The sequence below is a fragment of the Vigna umbellata genome, chromosome 6 (genome assembly GCF_029865625.1).
Source record: "Vigna umbellata cultivar VRB3 chromosome 6, Vumbellata_1.0, whole genome shotgun sequence".
Taxonomy (NCBI): Eukaryota; Viridiplantae; Streptophyta; class Magnoliopsida; order Fabales; family Fabaceae; genus Vigna; species Vigna umbellata.
Window position 1 is genome coordinate 8,391,908 of NC_142170.1, and position 27,310 is coordinate 8,419,217.

Here is a 27,310-nt window from a genome sequence, read left to right on the forward strand (position 1 = left end):
ATTTGAGAAGGAATCAATTCCGTGTCCTTTATTCCCTTAACCCAAAACCTGCAGCATTTGCTTGCTCACAGTTTATACTATCATAATGTTATCTTTACCATCAAAATTTCAACGAAATTATTATCAGATTATTCATTAGAACCATTATTTACTGGAACTTTTTTTTTCTTTATCATCTTAGTTAAAGAGTATCAACTTGACTTGACAATTAACTTTTATCAACAAGAACTTTTCATCTCAATAATATCTTTTGTCCACAATGTTATAATTTAAGGTCTAAACTCAATCAATAATTTTGGTTCTGCATTGGAATATATGCGACGGGCCAAAGCAATTAAAATTAATAACTGTCACTAAATTGTTTAATAACACATCAATAATTTTTAATCTTTTATAGCATATATAATACTCTCTGCTCCAAATGGCATTGCAGCTGCTTTATCATGAGTGAAGGCAACCCCAGGATTAACATCATGATAAGCTCTAATAATTGGTACTTATATATTGCACTTTACAAAAAGGAGATATGCTCATTTAATTTTCAAAGTGGACCTTACCCACTTTGTTTTGTTTGTTAAATCAGCATCTGTATACTATATTACAAAGACATGCCCTAAAAACATATATAAAATGACAGTGACTGATAGCTAATTATCTATTCTCACCAACTTTCCTTACTCATTCAAGACACTAACCTCTATTTAATAAAAAAAAAGTTTTTAGAATCTCTGACTTGACTTAATCTCCAAGTGGTGAATTGATTAAAAATATAATAACAGCAATAAATTAATAGCTGTGAATGAAATAACTATATCATCATGTATAACATCTACAATATGCAGAAGCTGCTTGAGTGGATCCCTTTGGGTTCAAAGGTAAAAGCAAACATTCTGGTAAAAGGCAAAGCATTTCTATTTCTGGAATGTTGTAATGTTAGTATAATCAAACCATGTACCAAAAAAGTGTAACCAAATCAAAGACGAAATAGGAGATCATTTCAAATGCGTATTCCACTGTCCCCAACTAATATAGTGACAAGCCATTAAAAAAGATATCCATAGATCGTGACTATTAACAAATCATCTATTGATTAATTTTCCTGACTGCTTCAAATCACTAACCTCATTTTTTAACAAAAAAGAAGTATAAGATCTCTGATTTCATTTGATCTCCAACTGATGAAAATAATACTTAAAGAAGCCTTACTATAATCTAAGTTATAGCCGCCATGAATGCTACCAACTTTGTTTTCTCTCACCTGATAAATAACTATAAACAACTAATGGCTTATCAAGACCGATACTATTTTAATATAATCAGTTGCTTTGATCCATCGTTCAAAGGAAAAAAAAAATATGTTGAAGACAAGAATAATGCATTTACTTCTCAAACAAACAAGCTAAAATTATAGATGATGTAAAAGTAAAATTAAGTATTCACTCGCACATGACAACATAGACATTGTTGACAAAGAAAAAGAAAGGATTTCATTATTGCTTTATAGCAATTTTCTAGGCGCTTCAACCACGTATGACATATCAGATCAGAGAGTCTGGAATTCAATTTCAGAGTATACAATCAAAGAACATTAAGGGCTGCTTGACCCAAGAAAAGGAGGAGAGAAACACTTTACACTGAATCAACACCTTGGACCTGCTGTTGGGCCAAGTATCTTTCTCTTCTTTCTTTCTACATAAGGAGAAAAGATGCAGAATATGAGAAAATGGAATGAGAATATGCTATCTAAGTAAAGAGTTAACATTTATGCATTATTAGTATAAACAATTTTACATTCTCAACTAATCAGAAGTCATGGCAGATATGACTTTTGAAATAGTCATTGTAAGTGACTATATATGTTCAGGACCTCCTCAAGGTCAAGCAGGTAAAACCCTTGCTTTAGATCTTGAAAAAAAAAAAGACTTAAAAAAATTTTCTTTTAGTACTAATTGCTTTAGGTCTCCAAGAAAAAAACACCTCAAATTTTTTTTAATACTAATTGCTTTAGGTTTCAAAAACCCTTGAGTTTGCTTTTGGCCTCATTCCTAAGTTAGTTTTAGGCCTTCCAAACTCTTGAGTCACCCTGTATATATTATGTACTCAAACAAAAGAATGTGGCAAGAAGAGTGTCTAACCCATTCATCTATAACAAGGCCTTCTCCGGCTACTTGAGGACCTTTCTCCTCCGGTGGTTTCTTTCGCACTTCAAGTGCAGCATCAGCCTCAGCCAACATCCGTTTCAGCTTATCCAGTACCTTACAGAAACAGCAGCTTTCAATTGTAACTGCAAATAATAAAATGGTATGTTGTGTCATGTCATGTGTGAGACATGTAGTCTTACAGGACTAGGCCGTTCAAGGTCCACAAAAATAACCCGTAGAATTTGCTCTATTGCCACTTGATCTCTTTGCTCTTCAAACTGCAGGAAAAATCATGTGACATTTACATTATAAATTCCAATTTGTTTTGTGTACTGAATGCATGCCTATTTATTCAAGAAACCAAAGCACTTCGACGAAAGTGTTCAAAGTAAAATAATAGATTTGGCTTATTTATCAATGCAAGAATAAGTCCAAGACTTGCAAGTCACACCTGCAAAAGATGAATTCTGGAAAAATGATTTTGTGAATACTTGTAATCAGCTTAAGGCATTTTGAAATGCATTCTTCGTTGTTATTTATCTTTAATTTGACAATTACAGTGTAAGTAGGTTGTGTACAATATAATCAAAATTGCAAAGCTAGCAACAAAAAGTGTTCCACAATATTTTTACTTTCAAAACCTTATGTACTCATCTTATATATAATGCATTAAGAGTGATATACCCGAAAAGGCAGTTCATATAAAATTCAGTTCTGACATTACTCGTGAAGAAAATCAGGAAACGTTCAGGCAAGTGTATATTCAAGTATGATACATGTCACAAGCAGATGTGGAGACAGTAAATAAATAAGATACATCAAATCTCACGTCCACAGAAAGAAAGTAAAATAAGGTTATGAATATGCACAAAGGTTCCAGAACCTCCTTTCCAATAACACCTGCCAAATTCCCATTGGTACAAAATAGAATCTCTTAGAACTATTTATAAGCACAGGTTATCTTAAGAAATTCAACAGTGCTCACATGGATACAGCACAATGGTTCCAGAACCACCTTTATTTCCACTAACACATGTCAAACTCGCATTCGTACAAAATGGAATCTCTTTGAACTATTTATAAGCAAAAATTATCTTAAAAAATTCAACAGTACACACATGGAATACAAATTCCTTGAACAACATCATTGGTTAAACTAATATCTTCAGTTTTTCCACACAACAAAAAAACAACTGATTTAAGACATATACAACATCAAGAAAATGTTAACTGTCCCACGAACAGGAAGAAGGTTTAAACTCTATCTTACATGAACAAGCTAAGATACAAATGAAATCTACGATGTTGATGCCAGATATCATCAAAAGGAGCAATAATAAATTACCAGTTCAGGCACATAATCGATTTCACCTTGCACTTTTAGGCTCATGATTTTAAACTTAACCTTGCTTTTTTGTTCAATTGGTTTCTCATTGCTCTCTGGTGGCTCCACAAACTTGAATACTGCCAAAGATGTGAGACAGTTATAAGAGGAATCACCAATTTCTAAGCATTTGGCCATGTTACTTAGCACGAGTTTAAAATCACAAATTACCGGTGGCAATTATACTTTCACCAGGGGCAAGAACACCACCTGGAGGACGCATATAACAACTCTTGGGTGCTGTTGTTTGAAACTAAGAAAAAAAATGTATCAGCATTAGGAGTAACCTAAATAGTGGATACACATAAGAAAAAGGCAGTATATAAAAATATCAGTGTTCATATCATCCTATAGATATATGCCATGATGAAACCCGATATGAAGAGGGTCATGATCAACAAATTACATTTCCCATAGTAATTTACCAAAACTTAACTTTCATGCATGTGTAGAGACTAAAACTTACAGTTTTCTACATCATTCGATGAATACCATGAATGACAGAGTTATTAGCCAATTTATGATATGGAGTAACATGATGATAATGTTGTCTCACACATAATTTCTGAATACAAGAAAATGATGGCAAAGAAGAAAACAGAAACCACACCTTGAAAGCTACATGAGACTTGCAAGTGTTTTCGATTGCGATTGCACTCCTAACTTGCTTACCAGGTTCATCTTCAAATCAAAACAAAGTCACATTGAATCAGGCAAGGACAAACCTAACATCCACTACAAACAAATCAATGAATCCGTTTTCTCATCATCATATACTTGATTTCATCTATTAAAAGACAGATCACCTTAAAATGTAGCAAAAGAATAAAGCAAGGTAAAACAAAACGGAATGGACAAATGTGAACGTTAGCCATGATAACTATGATCAGAGCAAGCCATTCACAAGGCTGCAAAATGAAAATGAAATATCTAGACCAAGCAATTGAAACAAAACATTAATTTCACACGAAATTCAACACACTCACACACACACACAAGAGAATAATTCTAAATCTTCTTATAATATCTTCATATAAATCCTCTGCTTCCTTTATATTGTAAGTATTAAATAGTTTTTTATGTGTCTAAGATATTAAATATATTTCCTTTTTCATTTGATACTTAACATATAAAATATTGAAAAGATGTATCAGAAGGTATAACATTGCTTATTATAACATAATAAACAAGTTTCAAGAGACACCTACATGGAAAGTAAAGCTTATTGGTAGGATCAAGACGGAGCCTCCTCTTTGTAGGGAGCAAAGACTTTGCCACTGATGAGACCGTGGTCGAAGAATGCTGACCGGATCTATCAACAGATTGAAGATTATTCTGGTGAGCATTGTGCATGTTGTAAGATGTGGAAGATGAAGAAGAAGAAGATGGAGTGTGAGTTGTTTGCCAAAATGGCTTTCTACAAAAACTCCAAACCTTCCCAACAGACCCTGATTTTTCACTCTCCACCTCCATTTCACCGGTAACCGCGACTTCCGGCAACTGGGTCAGAGAAAAGCCTGCAAAGTTTCAAGCTTTGGGCTCAGTGAGAGAGGAGCAGGAAGGTAGATTTGGCAGGTATGGCAGAAATACTATGAGAGTTGTGTCTGTTGGTAAAAACGCTCGAACGTAGCAAGTCTGTCCGAGAAAAAGCCAAGGTATTGAATGTGACCCTTGGCTCTGTTGTGTCGTGTTTGATTTACAACCTTTTTTCTTGTTTTGTCGAAAACGGTGGTAATTACCTTGTACTGGTAAGTACCTTTATGAGTGAGACAATTTGGTAGCAGAGATGGTGGCGTCAATTTTACTGTGATGGAATGGAATGAAAAATTGGATTCGGACTCATTGCAGCAATCCTGTGCATTTGATTTGTGTGTTTGAGGTCCGTTTCGCTTATGCCATGGATTCCCGGGCTTTACAGTTGTTGTGATTCTTCCTTCTCTGCAATCATTTGCTCCTTCTTATCAACATTTGACATATGTGTAACAGGGGCATCACACCTTTTATCTATCCAATAGTAATTGCTTCTAGTTGCAAACTTATTTTAAATAAAAACACAAAAATGTGATTTTTATGAGAAATAGCTTAAAAACATCAAGATCTTTTTGAGACATTATTATAACACAAAAGAAAATAGACTTTAATCCAAAGCGAAATACAGTGACAACATATAAGGTGTGGGATGAGCTGTGATTTTTGCTCTTTCAAGCAAAAAGCAATTTGGGATAAGAACAAAAACAAACTCAGCAATCCAAATAAAGTTTGCTTCATATCTAACCACATCACGGTCGAAATAAATCTAGCCATGGATTGGTATTTCTCTGTATTCTCTTCCCTTTAATTTATTATTATTGTTATTATTTATCCTTGTGCTTGAAACGAACACAGAAAATAAAGCTACTTCTCGCTTCTTTATTAGCCACCATTACATAATATGGTTGTAGAACATTACTGGCAAGTGATTTTATTAAGAATAGTCCCACAAAAATCACTGATTTTTGCCTCTGTTATGGCCCCTCTTGCCTAACTGGATCCCCCTCTTATTCTAATTATACAATAATATATCATATTATCATGAATCCGTAATTATTTTAATTAGTAATGTGCTTGGAATAATCCAACAACCTCGCCCAAAAGCTACTTTCTATAAATAAATAAAAGTTGCTAAAAGGTCTCATAATAGTTTACTAATCAATTTTCATATTACTTCAAATAAAAAACCACCATCTTCTCTTTTTCTTTTGGCCTAATACCAATTCAAGATTAACATATGATAATCAAAAACCAGGTCATGGATTGTTTCTGCCAGGGCAGGTGTGGCACTGTCACTACCCAGAGAATAGTAATTCTCAAGGAGATATGGATCATAACAATCTTTTTTTGAGATCCTTATCTAAATTGTTTCTTACTTAATCGTTAAGCATAATAGTAGTTTATTTATGTATTTTTATTATGTTAGGGGGAAAAGGCATATCCAAATTTAGTTGCATTTTTCAAAAGCCTCAATTTTCTAATCCCAAAAGAAAGAGTCCTGTTTTAGTTCTTGTTTAATCAAGTTTATAAACAATAAGTGGTGTTTCCTTCCTCCCAACTTTTTTTTCTGCTGAAATCTAGCAAGTTTCAACAGTGAAATGAAGGTGTAAACTTATGTTTCACCCCCTGAGATTTACCAAGCATTAATAAAAAATGAAAACATTAAAGCAGATAAATTTTGAAATGGTTTAACACAATCAGATAGTTTTCATTCATCAAAATTTACATCCAAATCTGTCACAATAGAATTGCAATTCTCGGACATGACCATGAAATCTCTGCCCCACCTTCCCTTGGGGGCAAAGGTTCAATCAAATTAGACACAAAGTTTTGTAATTGCCTTGTGACTCTAGTTGGGACCCCAACAACTTAAGTACATGACTGTCCTCAATGATTCCTCTGACTGTTTTCTCCCTTCTTCCTTCAATCTACCAGAAACCATAGCAGAAGAAGAGGAAGAAAGATTCTTTGCCTGAGACAAGGATCTCACGTTGTTTTTTACTTGATGTTGAACTGATCTTAAGGCATTATTCCACCTGCAAAGACCCTGGTCCTTCAAGGCCTCCACAACTCCAACACTGGCTGCCACAGCCCAAGTTCTGCCTGCTGAACACATCTTGTATGAGGCTTCTTCAAAGAAACTCTTGCTTTGATTTTTGAAGGATAAAAAAGTAACCCAATTGGGACTTGATACTGCAGTGTGATTTAAACGAATGGAAGAAATATATTGCAGGATTTTAGATTGAGAGATCAATTGAAATGAAGGTGGTTTTATATTGAGAAGAAGCACTTGAATGTGATGTCTGACAAACTGCTAAACTAAGGAAACAGCCAAAGATTTAGAAAAACCATAGGCATAAAGTATTGGTTAGCTAGCAACTGGTTTTGGGGTAGCCAGTGGTTTTGCTGTGCATAAAGATTTGGAATCAAGTTCAATGAATCCGTAGTTTTAGGACCACCTGTCCCTGTCATACAAGTGTTGCACTCACTTAAACAATAAAATATTTAAGTACAAGTTTTTGCTGTCACTATTATGCCTGCTTGGCAAATCAACACACTCTTATCTGTTTGGCACCTAATAATTGAGGTTCCAAGGTAAGTTTTTGTTGAATAATTTAAATATACTTTTATTTAATAAACTCACATAAAAAATCATCTGATGACCAACAATGTGTTATACAGGGTAAAAGACTGAAAAGTTAAATCGATTTATTGTACTGTTTAATTTTTTTTAAGTTTCTCACCAAAAAGCTTGGATGTCTGCGTTTACTTCCAGTAGAATCACGTAAAATAACAATGAGATCTTACATACAGCACTGCCAATGTTCTTACACATCAAATCGATCTTTGCAGAATCATATTGTTGACCTGAGAAATTTTAGTCGTGCAACAGTTTTTTGTAACATAATAAATTATGCAAAAATGTGATTAAGTTAATAAAAGTAATATTAAGCTATAGACGTGATAATATAATTCTTGCACATGCACTCCACAATAATAGCTATAATATTTTAGCTACTTTGACAAAGAATATGTCATGTTATATCAGATTTAATAAAGTATATATTGTTGCAGAACCATACATGACTTGTGCATGAACATAACATAGATCGATATTTTATTGGAAGGGTTACAATACAAGTATATCTACTAATTGAGTTTTTGAATTCTCTTCAATTAAAAGAGTTTCAAAATATTAATTGGGTTGTTTCTCTTTCTAAACAATGCTATGTAAATAAGCAATATTAGTAGAAGGGAAACTACGAAGATTGAAGAAATTTCACTGAATTGATATTCTTCATGATTCTATACAATGAACAGATAGCAGTAATAATAATATAAATGAATGCAGACCAAAAATGGCAAGAGAGATCTCCTTCTCGATGCGGCACAATTTCTTCATGGTCCACATTCAAAGAACAGAAAAGTTTTATCCATGTTGTCTTTCTCTTTCCTTCAGCTGGGACCCCAGCAACTCAAGTACATGACTTTCCTCAAGGATTCTTCTGACAGTGTGGCATTCTCTTCATGCATTTTGCTAGAAACCACAGCAGAAGAGGAAGAAGAAAGCTTCTTTGCCTGTGAAAACGATCCAACATGGTTTTTCACACTTTGCTGAGCTGACTTGAATCCTGAATTCCATCTGCAGAGACCCTGATCCTTCAAAGCCTCCACAACTCCAACACCTACAACCACAGTCCAAGCTCTCTTAGGTGAACTCATCTCTAATGCAGTAGCAGTACAGTGATTCTCTCAGTATCTGAGTTATAGTAGTGTATCTCAGTATCTATCAGAAGAATACAATCACAAGTTTTTGAATGATGAAATATCGGAGTGAAGGGTACTCATATATAGGATGCAAAAGTCGGTGACTGAAAGAAGATGCCATTTTTTAAAAATAAATAAATGATTTTTAATTGCTCCGTATCTTGTTTCAGTTTTAAGCACCACGTGTCGGGGCTATACACGTGCCACGGTGCCATGCAGTTGCACTGCAGAGTAAGGATTAGGTTACACGTGTAGATTCTGGCTTGAGAAGGAGACAACGTAAAAAGCAACAGGCTACAAATCTCATAAAACCAATCAACGTTAGATAGACCCTGGTTTCTGGGAAGAATCAGCTTATTTTCTATTACTCACTTCAAGACATTAATTAATTGATCCAAACATTGCCTAAGCTGGTGGCTACCAAGTATATGACCTTATATTCATCCCAATCAAATGGAAGTTTAACTATTTTAGACATCTAAAAACATACAAGTTAGATGAAATTGATGAAATGAAAAAAGATGAGTCTTTCTTCCTTAAAAGCGCATTTCCTTTGTTATGAATTTTAGCCACTTTCCCATGCCAAAAACTATCTTCTTTTTTTTTTCATTTAACTCTCAATATTTTAGCCATTCTCAAAAATTATCCTTTTGCTAGACGAACATATATTCTCTTTGGGCGAAAGTTAACTTCTATTTCACATCTAACTTCTCTATCTTGGACAAGGCAGCTTTTTTACTAAGAGTGTTTGGTATTCTCGTTAGGCGAGTGATGGAATGGCTAAGAGTGTTTGGTATTCTCGTTAGGCGAGTGATGGAATGGCTAAGCGAAAAATCTTAGTAGATAAATTTCCATTCTTTCATTTTCCAAAAAAAATAATTTATAAGAGAAGAGGATTATATCTATCTTAAGAGAAAACATAAAAACCTTACCTCTCTTAATAATAATAACACAATGAATGAAAATAAATAATAGATTGTAATCAGTAATAAATATTTACTTTGCTTGAAAAAATTATATAAATAATATTCTAATTCAAATAAATCCACAAAATTATATAATTTTAAATAAATAAATAAATACATAAAAATATTGTTCATATAAATATTATACAATTATAAAAGTGTAATCCTCGAATCCTCCAATTTGATGGGTTTCCAAACATAATAAGATAAGTTTTTTCACTACAAAACATAAAAGTCAAGCAGTATAATAGAGGATTTTCTTTAGAACTTAAAAATAGTGCAACACTTTACTTAACAGGGGCATACAAACAACCAAACAATGTAGAGACCAACTTGAAAACAGAGTTGAACTTAAAAACATAGGAATTTTTTAGATGATGTACGAAACAAAGGCAACAAAGGAGGTGCGCGACCACCATTGACAACGAGATGGTGGGCGACAATGAGTGAAGCGCTCACGATGACAAACGAGCGTGCGAGCAACAATGAACGAGCACGCTCCCGACGGTAAACAAGCGTGCGAGTGACGGCTCGAGATAGGGCGCAAGTAAGATCGCAAGAAGGAACGAAGGAGATGAATCGCAAGAACAATAGCAGGGCCTAAGTGAATCGCAAGAGATGAACAAATGAGTTGTGTCACTTACTCTAAATCAGAAAACCTAATCTACCTAAACTCGTGAGCAAAAAATGACTTCATTTTACATTTTAAAAATTTCCTCACAAATTCGCCAAATCATAAGCAAGCTCGGGATTTCGAGCGAGAGTACTGAATCCACCAACGAGTCTGCTAATTCTACGTACCATTCCCGAGTTTGCTTCCAAGTTAACTTAGAAACATTGAGTGGAGTCGTAAACTAGACCAAGTTAATGAGTTAATGAGTTAATTCGCGAGTTTGATAACCATGTTATTAGCAAACACTAGATTTTCAATCTTAAGAAAAGTGTTTTCAAGTTTTGTACCATAAAAAAAACAACTTATAATGTCATGTGTACAACGTTTAATCGCCAAATAATCAATGTAAAAAATGACTAGTGGCATATTTGTAAATAAAATAGCAAAGTTAACGCCAACTACTTGTTCCCTTGACGTCTTATTCCATATAGACGTCGGCTCCTCTACATTAAACGCCAAACCCTTTGATTGAAGCACCAAAATCAGAATTGAAAGTTCACATTTTTATGTTTCAAAGGTTACAAATCCATGTTGTAAATGTATGATTTTCTTATGATGAATATAGTTATATTAATATTATCCTATGTTTTCAATGTAAATAGAGTTTGGGTAAACTCAGAGGGCATTTAGTACAAATATTATATCCAAAGGTTGGAACTCATTGATATTTTACTTATTCATTTTCTATGTTATTGTATGATCTACATATGTGACTATTTCCTTTTTCATTTTAGTGTAACAAACAGCTAAATTCATGGGAGTATGGTTATTATGTTATGTCTTGGATTAAAACCATCATTCGAGCATGAATTACATATGACTGAATTGAGGTAATAATACTTATCTTCCATACATTACAAATCACATTCAGCTTTGAACATTTGTATGCAAACATAATGAATTTGAATTAATTTTGTAGTGTTTCAAGAATACATCACATATATCAGAAGACACAATTAAGAAAATACGAATGTGTTGGGAATCCAAGTGTGAGTCTAAGTCTCACATTGGATAGAAATAAGAAAGTAGAGCAGTATATAAAGATGAAAGACTCGTTAACCCATTGCCTTAAGGTTTTGGGTAAAGAGTGATGTCGATCCCCTATTTAGTTGGCTCCAATGTTATTGGTGTTTGTATAACTCACATGGAACCTTCTCCTCGATAGACCCAACACAATGTTGATTAGTTTACTTTTAGTTTTGGATTTTTTTGTATTTCAAGTGTGGTAAAATTTTAAAACAAATTAATTTAAAAAACAAACTTAATTGATGTTGGTTAATGATATCAATGAGTTCCACTAGTAAACTTAGGATTTTCTCATTCAACGAGACAAAAACATGTTTATCAGCGGGTGAACGTTGATCTAATAAAAGTCTAATGTCAAAATCGATGTTTGTCCACGTGACAACCGACATCAATTTAGGTCACAATTGAAATCTTATGTCAAATGAGATCTTCTAACAAAACGTCAAATCTTAATTAGATATTGAATGTTATAACATGAGTCAAAATTATTTTTACAGTGATATTGGTATAAATGCAAAAAAAAACTAATTTAATATAAAAATTATTAATTTTGTACACCAATTTCACCTGCATCTTCAATAAATTTGATTATTTTCTTATTTGGATCTTTACAAAAATCCAAGCATAATAAATCAATATTTTTTATTTATTTTAGATTTTTAATAAATATGAAGATGAAATGTAATGACAATGAATGATTGAACGATAAGAATATTGAACTCACGCACGGCCTCGAACAACAACGAATAGTCTCGAACAGTGGTGTCCATTTTTTCAGTAGTTGTGGAATATAATCCTCTAGTTTATAACTAGTGAGGCCAACACTAGCAGCCGTAATCCAAGCCTCGCTCGTTTCCCTACTCATCGCGTTATGATATGATGATCATCACAGTTGTTACAACTCCTATTTATAGAAAGGAGTGATGTACACACGGTGTGCTTCTGGTTGGTGAGAGAAACTGGGAACCAGAACAAACCTGGTTTTGAGAAACCAGATCCTGTCTCTAAGCGGTTTTGGAAAATATAATAATAAAACTTGTGAAGCATTATGGGACGGACAAGGACATCCACTAAATCTTGGACTACAGCCACAGGCCCACAGATATTAAAATAACATAAAAACTATACTATCTGTCAATTTTGTAAATATTTTTTAATCATATGATTTCACCTTGTTTCTCAATATTAATTTCTTTAATTATTCATTATCAGTCTTTTTTTATTTATTCGTCAAAATAAAACCTAATGTCGTTTTAAGACTACAATTTGGTACTTTTAGCAAATATTTTAGGTATCGTCATTTTTGTGTCTGGATTCTTTTTCTAATTACTTATGAAGTATTTTTGTAGTCGAAGTGATTATATCCACCGTGGTTGTTGCTTGACTGGCAAAGAGAATTTTAATATTATAAATTAATGTAAATTGAGTTAAAATATATCTGATGAAATTAGCAGTTCTAAATATTAGTGTTTTTTATAAGAGTGGGTTATGCACTGGAAGTGAAACTCTCCATGTCGTGCAAGGTGCAACGGATGTTTTGGTTCTATAATATAATTGATTATTATGTTTTAAATAGAATTAAATATATTTTTAATTTCTATATTTAAAATTAGATTTTTTTAATTTTGATATATTTTGTTATCAAAATTTAAAAAATTAATAAATATAATATTTTTAATTTAAATGCGTTAAATTTTTTTAATATATTACATTTATTTTAGATTTTAAGTTAGTTTGAGTGGTATACTATACTGTTTAACAGTTTAAATATTAGTTTGAAATATAATTTAATAAACTTAAAAAATTTAATGTTATTAAATTAAAATATTATAATTATTTATTTTTAAAGTTTAAAGAATCAAAATTTAGGATAAAAATAAATTCTAATTTTATATTCAAATTTAAAAAATAAAAATACGTTTCACTCTTTTAAACATAACTTAATGTCTAAGTTACGATGAAGTTTCATGTTTACACTAACTAAAGCAATGCTTTGATGAAGGAATCCTAGATTTTGTGTTAGAAGTGGTAAATACAACTAAAAATATTTTATGGAGAATTTAGTGAAAAAAAAAATAGTCCACCTCATAAAAACTTTTTCGGTAAAAAACATCATATTTCTTATATTTGGGGTAAAAAAGAGTAAGAGTGAGAAGACCGTACAAAACTTACCCTATTTCTATCATTTAAATGAGAGAGCACCATATTATTTAATATTAATTAATTAGTTGTATTCAAGTTAAAAAATTTACTAAAATAAAAAAAAAACATTGTTTTTATAATTTTAAAAAATTTATATAAATATTTCAAAAATATTTTTATCAACAATTATAGCATTTAATGAATAAAAAAATTACTTAAGTCCCCATAAAATATCCATATATCACATTAAGACAGCTAGTCACAACTCAGCTTTAATAACTTAATGCTTGAAATCAAATGAAATACTCCATCCTTCTCATTGCAAGATAATTGATGTACTTGTAATAATTTATTCTTCAATAATTATTATTGTTATGCTAAAAATAAAAACTTAATTATGATAACAATAATTTAATTAGACAATTCTTATTATATAAAAATGTTATAATTAATGGTTAGAACATTTTTGTTTTCATTTAAAAGTGTAATAATTGAAACATGATGATTTGATTCTAACTTGTCCTATATGATTTCTATTACGAAATGATTGGTTAATTTTTTTTTTTGTTAATAAAATGAGAATTCACAACTAAAATAAAATATAAAAATAAAAACAAAGTTGAAGTAATATTAAAGGAAAGAAGATTATAACATTCCTTTCTCTATCAACTAGTAAGAAAGATTTAAAAGAGATCATTTTTCCCCTTAGCCTTTCTCTTAAACACTAAATTTGTCACACAAAAAAAAAGTGATTTTGACACGCCTTATTGAAAATATACTTTGCTTTTATATAGAAAAAAGGTAAACACCAAATAAAGTGGAACTTCGGTGCTCACATTCAGGCACAGCACAAATTTAAAATTTCAAAATTTGAGTTTTCAAAAATATCACAATACATTCTTGATGCACTTTAAAAGCAGGGAAATCCTAAAGTTTGATGTTTAATGAATGCCACAAGTCTTGTTTCCTTTTATGAAATTCCTTTGACTACGAAGAATAACACTGGAAAAATTCACAGAAAAAAGCAATTTCTTCAGAATTGTTCAGCCTTATAAATTACATCTTACAAATTATTCAACATATACTGTACATAACCCTGGTCCTCATTTTAAACTCCTATAGACAAATAGCAATTTCTGTCTCAGATTTCATCAGTCCAATGATGTTCCAATGCCGAACACTTGTAAATCCAATCAATGTCTCTCCAAGGCTGTCAAATGCATGCTTCAGATAAATTTCTCATGTTAGTTGAGAGTTGAGACATATTCTCTGATGGGTGAACCTTCTGGCTCCTCAATTTCTCATCTTTCTTCAATTATAGCTTTCTAGAAAAAGGAGAAACTGAGAACTGCATAGAATCTGTGCATGGATCTGTGCTTAGTTGGGACCCCAGCAACTCAAGTACATAACAGTTCTCAAGGATTCCTCTGACTTCTTAGCTTTCTCATCTTTGAATTTTGCAGAAGCCATGGCAGATGACTGAGAAGAAAGCTTCCTGGTGTGAGAGAAAGACCTCATATTATGTTTAGCATGTTGCTGTGCTGATCTCAAAACACTGTTCCACCTGCAGATGCCCTGGTCCTTCAAGGCCTCCACCACTCCAACACTTGCTGCCACGGTCCAAGTCCAAGCACGGCTTGAAGAACTCATCTTGACTCTTGAACAACTACAAAGATATGATTGTTTGTGTAAGAACGAGGTAGTATGAAGTGTCTTGTTCGATGTGATTATGGAAATATGAACGAGCTGAAGATGAATGAATGGGGTGCAGGTTGTTGTTAATATATTGTGAGATATAGAGGCTGTGAAAAATACAGGCGGTGGTTTTAGTTTGTCTGCAAAACCAGAGGTAGTGGAATAGGCACATGGTTTTCGGTTTGTGGGGTTTGATGCGTGTGTTTTGTTTCTTAGGAGATCGGATCTAATCCAATTAAGAAAGAATCTATCAACACTTTCTATCAAGGACTTCACTCTAGTTCATGTAGGACCACAACTTTAATTCTGCACATTGTTTAATGAGGTCAATCTTACATGTAACCAGGGAGCCAAACCTATATATATATATATATATATATATATATATATATATATATATATATATATATATATATAGTATACGAATTAATTTTACCAATACATGTGGATAAGATGAATGGAAATTCAATGTGATAAGAAATCATTTTGAATGGTTTAGACAGGATAATGCAGAGTTGTAAATGACATATACAGTTAAGAAGAGTTTTTGGAAGTTTCTATTAGCTATTTTACTGGAAAAAAAAAAGAAAAAAACATTTAATTCCCCACTAGTCATAGAAGGACTAAAGTTTAGAGGGTTAAATGTGTTTTTTTCTCCTAAGGATTTCTATTTTCAATAAATTAAATTAATTCTTCTTTATATTCAGATCCAGTAAAAGGGGAGATATACACTGAGAAAATAACAGGTATTAATAATAGAATGTATAATACACAAAGGTGTTCATATATCTTTACTATAAACTTTTTTAAAATTTTAAAGTAACATTAAACAATTCGACTGGTGTAATTTTCTATGTACTTAAAAGTGATTAGAATAACATACCAATATCTTATCCCTATTTTTACTTGGGACAAATAGATAACTACTTACCAGATAAGAAAGATTTATATGCATAGTAACTTGTTTTAAACAATCCATCATTAAATTTTTTTTTTCATATCTCTTGTTATTACCTACATTTTTTTTTCTATTTTATCTTTCTTTCACTGTTTGAAAGTAGACTTGATTAAGGTGTCTAGAAATGATTTTGTTCAGAAAGTTCTGATAAACCTAGTTTTATAGTTTGCTCTTCTAGTTTATTGATTATAACGGCACAAATGAATTTAGATAAGGCCTCAGAAGAATTCCACTATATTCACTGAGGAGAAAGAAATAGAATACTAAAACAACAACTGTAATTTGACAAAAACATGTAATTTGACAAAAGCAGACGCATCTCAGTAAATAGTTGCAGAATAACTTCATTTTTCTTATTATTAGTTTGAAAAATCGACCCACTTTAATCTGTCATCCAGCAAATGGTGGAAATTTAAGTATCTTCAGGTCTTGTGAAAGACCGATTAAGGTTTTGGGTAAAGAATTGAATGCAGATGTTATTGGTGGTTATATATCTCTTATGAAGCTCTTCTTTGTTAGAGCAAACATTAAAACGTTGTTTCAGATTAAAATTTTATGTTTATTAAGCTGCGTACAAGTTTTATTTCGTTAGTGTTTTCATATGAAGGTGGGGTTGCCGTAAAAGATAACAGGAAAAATTCAGAGAACAAGTCATTTCTTAATATCATGTAAAAAAATCCAATACATTCATATTTCTGTCACAAGTACATCATTTGAATGATGATTCAATCCACCAAATTAAGGCTATTGACACGAATTAGAAGCCATTGCCTCACTCTTCAAAATCCAATCCGCATTTCTCCAAGGAAGCAAGTTAAATGGCATGCTTCATACTATACACATGCTCAGTTCAAGCAAGCATATATAGCATGTTGGATGAGACTCTGGATCCATTTCTTTATCTTCCTTCGCTTCATGATCGAAGAAAAGGGAAAGGAAATCCCGAATTGCATAAAACCGATTATTCTTTGTTTAGTTGGGACCCCAGCAACTCAAGTACATGACGGTTCTCAAAGACTCCTCTGATTGCTTGGCTTTCTCATCTTTGAATTTCGAAGAAGCCATGGCAGATGATTGAGAAGAAAGCTTCTTGGTCTGAGACAAAGATCTCATATTATGTTTAGCATGTTGCTGTGCTGATCTCATAACACTGTTCCACCTGCAGATTCCCTGGTCCTTCAAGGCCTCCACCACTCCAACACTTGCTGCCACGGTCCAAGCACGGCTTGTAGAACTCATTCTTGACTCTTACAACTAAAAGTAGACGATGCTAAAAATCTCTTTTTTTGTGTGTGTGTAAGAACAAGGTAGTGGGAAAATTTGATTTGCTTATGGAGAATATTGATGAGTTGAAGATGAATGAATGGGGCGAAGGCTGTTGTTAATATATAGTCTGGGATATAGGCAGTGGAAAACACAGACACTGGTTTTGTTTGTATGGAAAACCAGAGGCAGTAGAAAAGCACATGGTTTTGGTTTGTGAGGTGTGTTGTGTGTGTTTTTGTTTGTTAGATGATAAGGATCTAAATCTCTTATCCAATTAAGAATCTATCAACAGTTCTGTGAAGGACTTCACGGTAGTTGTTGTAGGACCACACAACTTCAACTTGCACCTGCAAATGCTGGATTATTGCTCATTAGAAACGACAAAAGACTATGGCTTTCTTAATGAAGGACAGAAGATAATAATGCTTACGTGTTTTTGAGTGCTGTATCATCCAACTGAGTACAGTGTTTACAAGGAGAATCATATAGTACAGAACTTATGTTTGGTACGTGGAACCAAAACCATTAAGTAGAGAGATTGAAAGTAGCTGGGAGAAATATCAATCGGTGTGGCCAAATACCTGGACCTTATCATATATGGATTAACCTTACCCGTGTACCAGTGGATCAGAATTGGATAAGAGATATCAGCATTCTATTGTAAGGTAAGAAATTAAAAAAACTGGTGCTGACATATTAACTTGTTAGCATTATACAGTACTTACACAAATGTGAAAAGTAACTTTCTGAAGTAACTTGCGTGAATTCTAATTGTGCAATTAAATAAAGAATTCTTGGTCAGTAACGTAAGGAAAATCTCTGAACCAGTTATGATAAAATAATAGTGAGTGTTAAAGCATATGTACGATGTGGCGCATATTTTTCAAAGACTGGAATATAAATTGTTCTTTCTATAAACAATTCATCCCCTCTTGATCTTCTTTAATTTAACATGAGATCTACAAAAGATTGATAGCATGATGACTTTTGTATGTAAACTAATAAGTACAATGATTATAAAATTCAACTGCCAGTGTTCATTTTTTTTATTGCACTATCACTTATCATAATTACACGTCTTTATCTTTTGACATCAAGGACTAAATAAGTTTTTACCCATCATTTTTCAGCACTTAATCATGGGAAGGATGCATTATTTAACTAGATAATATCTCGAAGGAATGAGTTGAATCTGAGTTTGAGTTTGTGTTTGTTAACCACAAGTCTTTCTGGAAAGAAACTTTTTAAAAAAATTTATTTGCCGTCACACTTTTTTTTTTAAGAATACATAGTTATTTATAATAATATCTTACTAAAGATTTTTTCAACTTCTAATCTTAAACACAGCTACCACAACTATTATCATATGTATGATATAATCATTATAAAGAATCTTTTGACCTTTATAATCTCCTATAACACAACTAATTATAATAAAAATATTAAATACAATTAACCACAATTAAGTTTACATATCCTCTTCCATAAACTTAAATAATGTTTCTGTTTTTTTATCTGGTTCTTCTATTTTTTATTGAGGTTTCTCATAACTTCACTCACATTACATCTTCTTATGACTGACCTAGTTTTTCACTATTTTGATAATCGATTTTGTTTTTCTTCTGGTTGACTTGTTATTTTCATTTTCAACGACCAATTTATTCTTTGTCTGATTTCTTCTTAACTTTAGCTAACTAGTTCCTAACTAGTTTCTTATCTTTGTGATTGTCATTGATCATGGTTCGTATCAATAGGTCAAGATCTTTTTGAAAGATTGAATAATCCTTGCATAAGAAGGTTGATCGTCTCTTTTTTTCTTGTCCTCTAATCGATAATTTTTTCAACCGTGTTAAGAGAATTTTAATCATTTCTACTTGTAATTTAATAGGAATAATAGTATATATGTTCAACTTTTTTACTCATTTTCTAATCAATGGACTCCATAGCCTTTCCTTGCCTCAGATTTCTTTTATAGTTTAAGAGTGAGATAAGCTCTTGTTTGCCGTTTTCTTTCTTCCTTATGCTTCAATTCAAGTGCTCGGGCTTAGGAGCTATGTGCTAATAGATTTCTATAAAGACCAAACGAACTTCAAATTAATTTTATTCTAATATTAGAGAAATAAAAGCAATTTGTGGGCTACAGAGGATACTTTTTATTTTCAATTTCTGGGTTCAAATACATTATTTTATTCTTTTTCAGTACCTCATTATTACATCTATCAATTTTTGGGTTTATTTTGGACAAAAGAAAAATCTTTATCTTCTATCCCAACGCCCTGGTGTAAAAATAAAAACTTTTTTTTTTCATTTTAATTAGAAAAAACTCACGTCACATCTATCACAAGTGATTAGTACCATAAAGAACACTTGTGTGATTTAATGATATGTATTAGTCTCATACAAGATAGGATTACATTCTGTAAAAATATATTAACCCTTAATAGGCTTTTTGCTGGGAATCACATAGGCATATAGCATAGGATAGTGTTGTTCATAAAAATTAATTGTGTTGACATCTTATTTTGAAATAAGATGTAAGAAAGCTGTGAAATAAAAACTGTAAGAAGTAATTCCATAGGTACCAGAACTTGGAAAATCTGAAAAAATTGAAATCACACAAATTTGGAAGCATTTTTTTTTCTTTTTTTCTTTGTGTGTCAATTTAAGTCATATACATCTAATCGTAACACACACACAGCAACGATTAAAATTTTGTAAAATCAGGTCATCAACATTGCTATAATTTATAGAATTACGTGGCTAATCAGTGGCATATATCATATCTTTATGACAATATTATTATGCTAATATTAATCATAATTGTTCTAAGTCTAAGAATTGGGACCCCAAGTACTCAAATACATGACTGTTCTTAGAGACTCCTCTGCGTTCCTTCTCTTCTCATCTCTCAGCTTATTTGAAATTGCTGAAGAAGATGAAGAAGAAGAATAAGGAAAATCCAGTTTCTTGGCCTGAGTTGCTGAGCCTATTTGGTTCTTGGCATGTTGAGCCATAGATTTCATTGTGTTGTTCATTCTGCAATACCCTTGATCCTTCAACGTCTCCACTACTCCAACAGTGGTTGCAACAACCAAAGCTCCACGATTTGCACACATATTAAGTTATCCTTTACTGTGTACTGTGAAGTTACTGACTTTGAACATAATCTGGTGCTTATATAGATTAAAGATGGAGGCTTGGAGAGGAAAAACCGGATGCTATTTTGTTTATAATGGGTGGTTTGAAGTAATAGATAGCCATAGGTTTTTCTCCTCACTCTCCATGTCTTAGGTTGCCACATTGACATAGCAGTTCTGTCTTTTAATGATACTCTTTTGTCTTGTTACAGCTGAGATACTTTAGTTGAGTTTGCATATTTTAATCATTTCTGGCTGCTGCCACTAGCATTATTGCAAGGCTCTTGCACATGGTTTTGCCACAAGCCCATAATATAACAATTTTGGACCCGTAGTTTGGGAGTGTTTTTTGTGCACTCTATTCAATGATGGTGATTTGGTGGGGGCAAATCAAGAGAAAAAACCCATCCAACAGTGTTATAATATATATTTATTATTTAACGTTGTCCACTACTCTACCAAATAAATTTGTCTTTAATGCATACTACATCTTATCTTATTTTAAATACTCTTTCTAAATTTTAATTTCAATATTCTTAGATCTTATCTTTCTACAAATAAATAAACTTTAGTACATTCTACAAAAATAATTCAAATATAAAATCTTAATTGTTTATTAACAAAACCACTAATATCATAATAAGGTACAGCTTATAACTATAATTTTTAAGATATTCTCTGTTAACATTTATATTTTTTATAGAAATTGATAAAAATATGTTTTAGTTTTATTTAATAACTAATTAGCTTTATTTGATAAAATAAGAGTTATTTAGTTTTAATTTATTATTTAAAGTATCTATAACTCTAGTTTTTAAGAGTTCACTTTCTTGATCACATCCTCTATTTATCTATTTATCGCTATTATTATTGATAATGTTAATTTAAAAGGACCTTATGAAAATTGCGAGTAAAAATGTGTTAAATAACGTGGAAAAAATATATCAGTTATTAATAATTAAAGTTAATTGATTTTTCATCGTTTAATATGAGTAATTACAATTTTGATACTTTATAGTGCCTGTCATGTAACAAGAAGTCATTAATTGTTTGTATCTGGTTAATTACTATTGAAATAATATGTAGTGTTATGTTAATAGGTGACTAAAATATATATTTTTTAGCTTAAAAACACTTAAAATTCTTAGGATTAGATAAATAAAATAAGACAAAATTTTATAATTGAAAAATTAAAATGATTTGTTGAAGATCTCACTTTAATTAAAGATAAAAACAAATTTATATTAAATAAGTAGGTAGAAAAATTATTTTATAAAGTTGATTTAAATTTAAAAACTACTTTTTAATATACCAAAGTAAAAATAAAGATTTAAATTTGAAATAATAAAAAGGTGGACAAAATTTTAAAGACTAAAATTAAGTTTATGAAAGTAAAAGTATATTTTGTAGTGGTAATTAGGAAAATAACTGATAAGAGATACTGAATTCAACGTGACCAATGAATGCACGAGATAACGGGTCCATGAATAGGGTTTGGTCAGAGGGGCTTAAGATCCAAACTAGGCCCAAATAAGATTCGAATGAGTGAGTAGTGGAGCCCATGAAGAACCTAAATGGATTAAAATGAAAGATGAGAAATTGACAATCTTGTTCATTTCATCGGATTGGATAGTTCCTTGAAAAGTGGACATTTTTCATTATCCTATTGTTTTACCTTTGATGTCTTTGTTTTCCCCGTCAAGTTCAGCCATTATTCCATTTTATTATTCATCATGCACTGTTTTGGATAAACACCATGAACACACACCACTTGTTACTGTATATATTCTTTCCTCACCAATCACTATCACGGATTACCAACTTTCTTGGTAAATGTTAAAGCATTCTACTCCCAATCCAGTTTTACAAGCTCTATGCATAATAGTTCTACCAATTTTCACATACAAATATAAAAAGTTACATAAGCACTCCAACATTCTCGTAATAATAGATAACAGAGATTCGACACTGCAGTGAATTGAGAAAAACACTAGCTGTGCTGATGATAAAAAGACTGCATTTGAGTAACATTTTTGATGAAGTATTTACAGAAGAAAAAATAATACATTCTCTCATGAGTTAAAATTAATTCATATAAAAGTAAATGATAAATAGATTAATAATATATTAACTCATGAAAGAAGTTTATTTTTTCTTAATTTATGCAAAGAGAGTCTAACATCATACCTAGCAGTGAGTTGTTGAGGATTTGATGAAGGTGAGGCATTAGTTAGGACCCCAACAACTCAAGTACATGACAGTTCGAAGAGATTCTTCAGCTTTTTTAAATCTATGAGCAGCATCGGCATTACTGTTCTTGGCTGCCTGATGATGAAGCACATTCTGGAAACCATGGTTAACAGCAAGATGGTTCTGTGAGTTAGAGGGAGCAGGGATTGTTGAGGATGCACCTTTGTGAGAAGTTACGAGGTTGTCTTTTGTGGGTGTTCTATGTTCGATTTCTTCCTCCATGCTAGGAACCACACGCCAGAATATCTCAGCTGATGCTGATGTTGATGCACCTTGCAACCAACTCCGACAACTTCAAAAACATCACACTTCCCTCACTCATGGATTCCTCTGGAAGAAGGAAGTGGCTAGATTCGATCCTATAAGAACAATCAAGATTAAATAAAACAACTTGTTGTAAACAAAAGATCTCACACCTACTCATTCATTTAAAAATTACAACTCGTCACAACTCAGGTCTTCATATATATATATATATATATATATATATATATATATTCAAAATTTTAAAATAATAAATTTGTAAAATTTTGATTTTATACGATATTCTACTCATTTATTTTTGGGTAAAATATGTTTTTAGTCATTTTGGGTTTAGTTCTTATTTGAAAGTTTTGTTCCTTTTAGTCTTCTTAATTTTGAAACTCTTATTTTTAGTCCTTAAAATTGAACAGCGTTAAATTTTCTTTGATGTGACAAACGGCAAGCCACGTGTTATGCCACTTTTCCCGACTACTTTTAATTGACGTAGCAGTAAAGGTGTAATGGTCGGTCGGCCTGGTGGGTGGTCGGCCACTCGGCATCTACTCCAACGAACTGTTTGGCTTCACTTCCCTTTGTCTTACCGTTCGGTTTCTCCTCTAGTGCACCGTTTTGCCTTAGTCACTCTTCTGTCTTTCGCTTACCGCTCGGTCTTTTACTCACCTCTCGGTCTTACACCCACACACTTAATCGTTCGGTCCTGCACACAAACATACACTTAACCGTTCGGTACGGCACACCTACACACTTAATTGTTTGGTTCTGCTCAGAAACATACAACTAATGTTCGATCCTGTACACTCACACACTTAACCATTTGGTTCTTCGTGTTCACATCACTAATCGTTCGGTTTTGCATACCAGACCGACCACCAGACCGTGTGGCCGACCGACCACCAGACCGAGTGACCGACCGAGTGGCCGACCGACCACCAGACCTTTACTGCCACGTCACATAGTAGTCAGGGAAGGTGACATTAGACGTGGGCTTGTCGTTTGCCCTATCACTCAAAAGTTAACTACGTTCAATTTTAATGACCAATTATAAAAGTTTCAAAACTAAGAGGACTAAAATAAACAAAACTTTCGAATAGGAACTAAACCCAAAATAATTTAATAGTTAAGGGACTAAAAACATATCTAAACCTTTATATATATATATATATATATATATATATATATATAACTCATCCTTCAACTGTTATAGGAGTTCAATTGTTTTGACAAGCTTTCTTAATAATCTTTTTAAAATAAAGAGTAATAATATTTTAAAATTACAAAACAAAATACATTTACTTAATAATTCAACATAAAAATAAGTTTTTAAATTTATTTAAAGATTATATATATATATATATATATATATATATATATATATATATATATATATTCTAAGTTTAAACGTAAAATCAAAATTTATTTATTTTTTAAGTTTTGATATATTTTATTTTTCAAACTAAAAAATAAATTAATATAATTCTTCTAACTCAAAAAAAACGTTAAATTTTTTTTTCGTAACAAATAGTATTTCAATTATTTAAGTTGAAACTGTTAAGTAATATAAATAACTAAAACACAATTTCAAAAAATTTAACTAAATTGAGTTATATATAATTATGTTAATTCCTTTATAAAGTTTAAGGTTTAATAGCCAATTTAGTCCTCACTTTGGTTGAAAAATCTCAATTTAGTCCCTCGTTATAAAAGTGTTTTGAATTAGTCCTAACTTTTAAAATAGTGGGTCAGAGGTCCTTTCTGTTAAATATAAGTTAACAAAATTAATGGATGATGATGTGACACAACTTAAAGCTAACGAGGGACCAATCTAACACATCAGCTTTAAGCTGTGTCACATCATCATCCATTAATTTCGTTAACTTATATTTAACGAAAGGGACCAATCTGACCCACTATTTTAAAAGTTAGGACTAATGTAAAACACTTTTATAACGAGGGACTAAATTGAGATTTTTCAACCAAAGTGGGGACTAAATTGGCTATTAAACCAAAGTTTAAATATCAAAGTTAAAAAATGCAAACTTAATTTAAAAGATTTGAAACAGAAACTAGATTGTAAATTCAATTTTCCTCTAACACCTAACACTGATAGAAAAAAATTATATCAAAATTTAAAATAAGTTTCAATTTCATATCTCACCCAATATTTAATATTCAATGCCCTTCACTTTTAAGTAACTTTCACTTGAGATCACGTTCTCACTGTCCTTGGCACACGCCGCCCCACACGTGCTCCAACATGCTGACGTGTTCCTCACCGTCTGAAATGCCCCAGAGAATAACTTTCTGCAAAGTTGCTCAAATCTTTTTTTTTATCATAATCATAAATACAAAATATATATTATCTTAGCTAATAACTGTTTTAGAAAAAAACCTAATCATAGTTAGCAGTCTTTCTGTGTATCCACAGTTCTTATGTTTTGATATACTTATCATAAAAAGGTTTAAATATAATTTGTCATAAATTTAGGTACAGTTTTATTTTAATTTCTGTAAAATGTTTTTTATGTTCTCAAAAGTAATGATATTCATTTTATTAATTTTGAAAAACTATACAACAAACAGTAGTGAAGTCTATTATAATCATTCCAAATTTTGTTAAATATAAAAGTAACTAACACATTTTATACAGTGTTGTAATAAAAACAGTAATTTTTAATTTTAAATAAATGGAAAATAAAAAATATAAATGAAAATTGGTTTATTTTATGATGATTAAAAGTATATTTAAGTTTTTATATTTTATTTATAAAAGTAAAATTTAAGATTTTATTTAAAAGATTGACTACAAAATTTTATATATATATATATATATATATATATATATATATATATATATATATATATATATATATTACTTTTTAAAATTGATTTTTTTAGTACTTATAAAAAGCAATTGTACTAGCAACACGTAGAATTTATATTTTATAAATGTGAGTTAAAGGACTATAGTATAGATAGATGATACTGTATTAAAGTTGGATATAGTTTAGAACCTAACCAATTTAAATATATTTTAGTTAAAGTCACACCTAGTTCACTTATGAGAAGGAGATGAGACCAACTTGAAAACAACTGAAACAACTGAGTTGAGGACGTGATGCCAAATATACCAAAAAAATTTAAATTTAAAATAATGTTATGGTTCACATTATTTTTAATACAACTTATCATGAGCATATTAATTCAAATTAAGTAACATTATTTAACAATTTTTTTAAAATAAATTATGTTTAAATGAATTACTATATTTTAAATTAGAAAAATTAGTAGAATGAGCAGTTTACACTAATGCAAGTAAAATTTTCTGTTTTTTAAAATCAATTCTAAAAATTAATAATCCATATCCAAAAGAAAACTCATTCCTTGTCTCATAGAATAGTGCCATGAAAGTAAAGTTGCATCTATCTTTGAGGCCAATAACTAAGTTTATAAATAAGATGTTTCATTTGTCATGGTTGTTTAGACTCTGCAGAAATTGATGACCAGTCACTGGTGATTGCCATTAAGATTATCTAATTGTATAGAAGATATTATAGTGTATACATACATACATATACATACATATATATATATATATATATATATATATATATATATATATATATATATATATATATATATATTGTCATGTTTTTATTTTTTTCAGAATTTTTAATTTCTTTTATATATTTTTTACTATTTTCATGTTAAAATTTGAGGATTTCGATCATAAAAAAATCTATTAATACAAAAATACTTAAGTATTTCAACTATATACATTCATATAACTGTACATAGAAAATAAAAGATAAAGATCAAGATCAGCTAAACATTTTGAACCCTTCAATTTTATATATCCATGTCAAAATTTGATGATTTAAATCCGTAATTAAGATTTGTAGGTAATTTTTTTCAAAAACTAAAATCGGTAAATAATGTTAATTATGAGAAATTTATCCATATATATATTTTTATTGTAAATAATTTGTAAGTAAATTATAATTATCTATAAATTTTGATTATGACATACGAATTTTAATCGTATGTAATTGTCTTTTTTTTCTAATATCCGTTTCTGAATTCTACTTTTACTATTTTTCATTTTTTTAAAATC

At 31.1% G+C, this 27,310-nt stretch overlaps 6 protein-coding genes across 7 annotated transcripts; all 6 read right to left on the reverse strand.

Annotated features, from left to right (window-relative positions):
- Positions 1–1,378: 1,378 nt before the first annotated feature.
- LOC124846367 (vesicle-associated protein 4-2-like) lies at positions 1,379–5,135 on the reverse strand. Of its 2 annotated transcripts, XM_088092993.1 has the most exons (8): positions 4,960–5,091; positions 4,734–4,837; positions 4,136–4,206; positions 3,697–3,778; positions 3,487–3,605; positions 2,342–2,419; positions 2,136–2,255; positions 1,379–1,689 (listed from the first exon to the last, which is right to left on the reverse strand). In XM_088092993.1, the coding sequence occupies exons 4-8, from the start codon at positions 3,746–3,748 to the stop codon at positions 1,630–1,632; spliced, it is 429 nt and encodes a 142-aa protein (XP_087949119.1). In that variant the 5' UTR covers positions 3,749–3,778; positions 4,136–4,206; positions 4,734–4,837; positions 4,960–5,091; the 3' UTR covers positions 1,379–1,629. The 2 variants fall into 2 exon arrangements, with proteins under 2 accessions (XP_087949119.1, XP_087949118.1); XM_088092992.1 differs by having other exon boundaries at positions 4,734–5,135.
- Positions 5,136–6,742: 1,607 nt separating this feature from the next.
- Positions 6,743–7,412, reverse strand: LOC124846369 (uncharacterized). Its single transcript, XM_047323609.2, has one exon. The coding sequence runs from the start codon at positions 7,169–7,171 to the stop codon at positions 6,905–6,907; it is 267 nt and encodes an 88-aa protein (XP_047179565.1). The 5' UTR covers positions 7,172–7,412; the 3' UTR covers positions 6,743–6,904.
- Positions 7,413–8,133: 721 nt separating this feature from the next.
- On the reverse strand, positions 8,134–8,864 carry LOC124846368 (uncharacterized). The gene has a single exon (XM_047323608.2). The coding sequence runs from the start codon at positions 8,776–8,778 to the stop codon at positions 8,512–8,514; it is 267 nt and encodes an 88-aa protein (XP_047179564.1). The 5' UTR covers positions 8,779–8,864; the 3' UTR covers positions 8,134–8,511.
- A 5,776-nt stretch (positions 8,865–14,640) lies between these two features.
- On the reverse strand, positions 14,641–15,524 carry LOC148196741 (uncharacterized). Its single transcript, XM_088092928.1, has one exon. The coding sequence runs from the start codon at positions 15,277–15,279 to the stop codon at positions 15,007–15,009; it is 273 nt and encodes a 90-aa protein (XP_087949054.1). The 5' UTR covers positions 15,280–15,524; the 3' UTR covers positions 14,641–15,006.
- Positions 15,525–16,920: 1,396 nt separating this feature from the next.
- LOC148196742 (uncharacterized) lies at positions 16,921–17,786 on the reverse strand. Its single transcript, XM_088092916.1, has one exon. It carries the CDS (start codon positions 17,519–17,521, stop codon positions 17,255–17,257), a length of 267 nt encoding a protein of 88 aa, XP_087949042.1. The 5' UTR covers positions 17,522–17,786; the 3' UTR covers positions 16,921–17,254.
- Positions 17,787–20,258: 2,472 nt separating this feature from the next.
- On the reverse strand, positions 20,259–20,819 carry LOC124840755 (uncharacterized). Its single transcript, XM_047316871.2, has one exon. The coding sequence runs from the start codon at positions 20,662–20,664 to the stop codon at positions 20,380–20,382; it is 285 nt and encodes a 94-aa protein (XP_047172827.1). The 5' UTR covers positions 20,665–20,819; the 3' UTR covers positions 20,259–20,379.
- Positions 20,820–27,310: the final 6,491 nt, after the last annotated feature.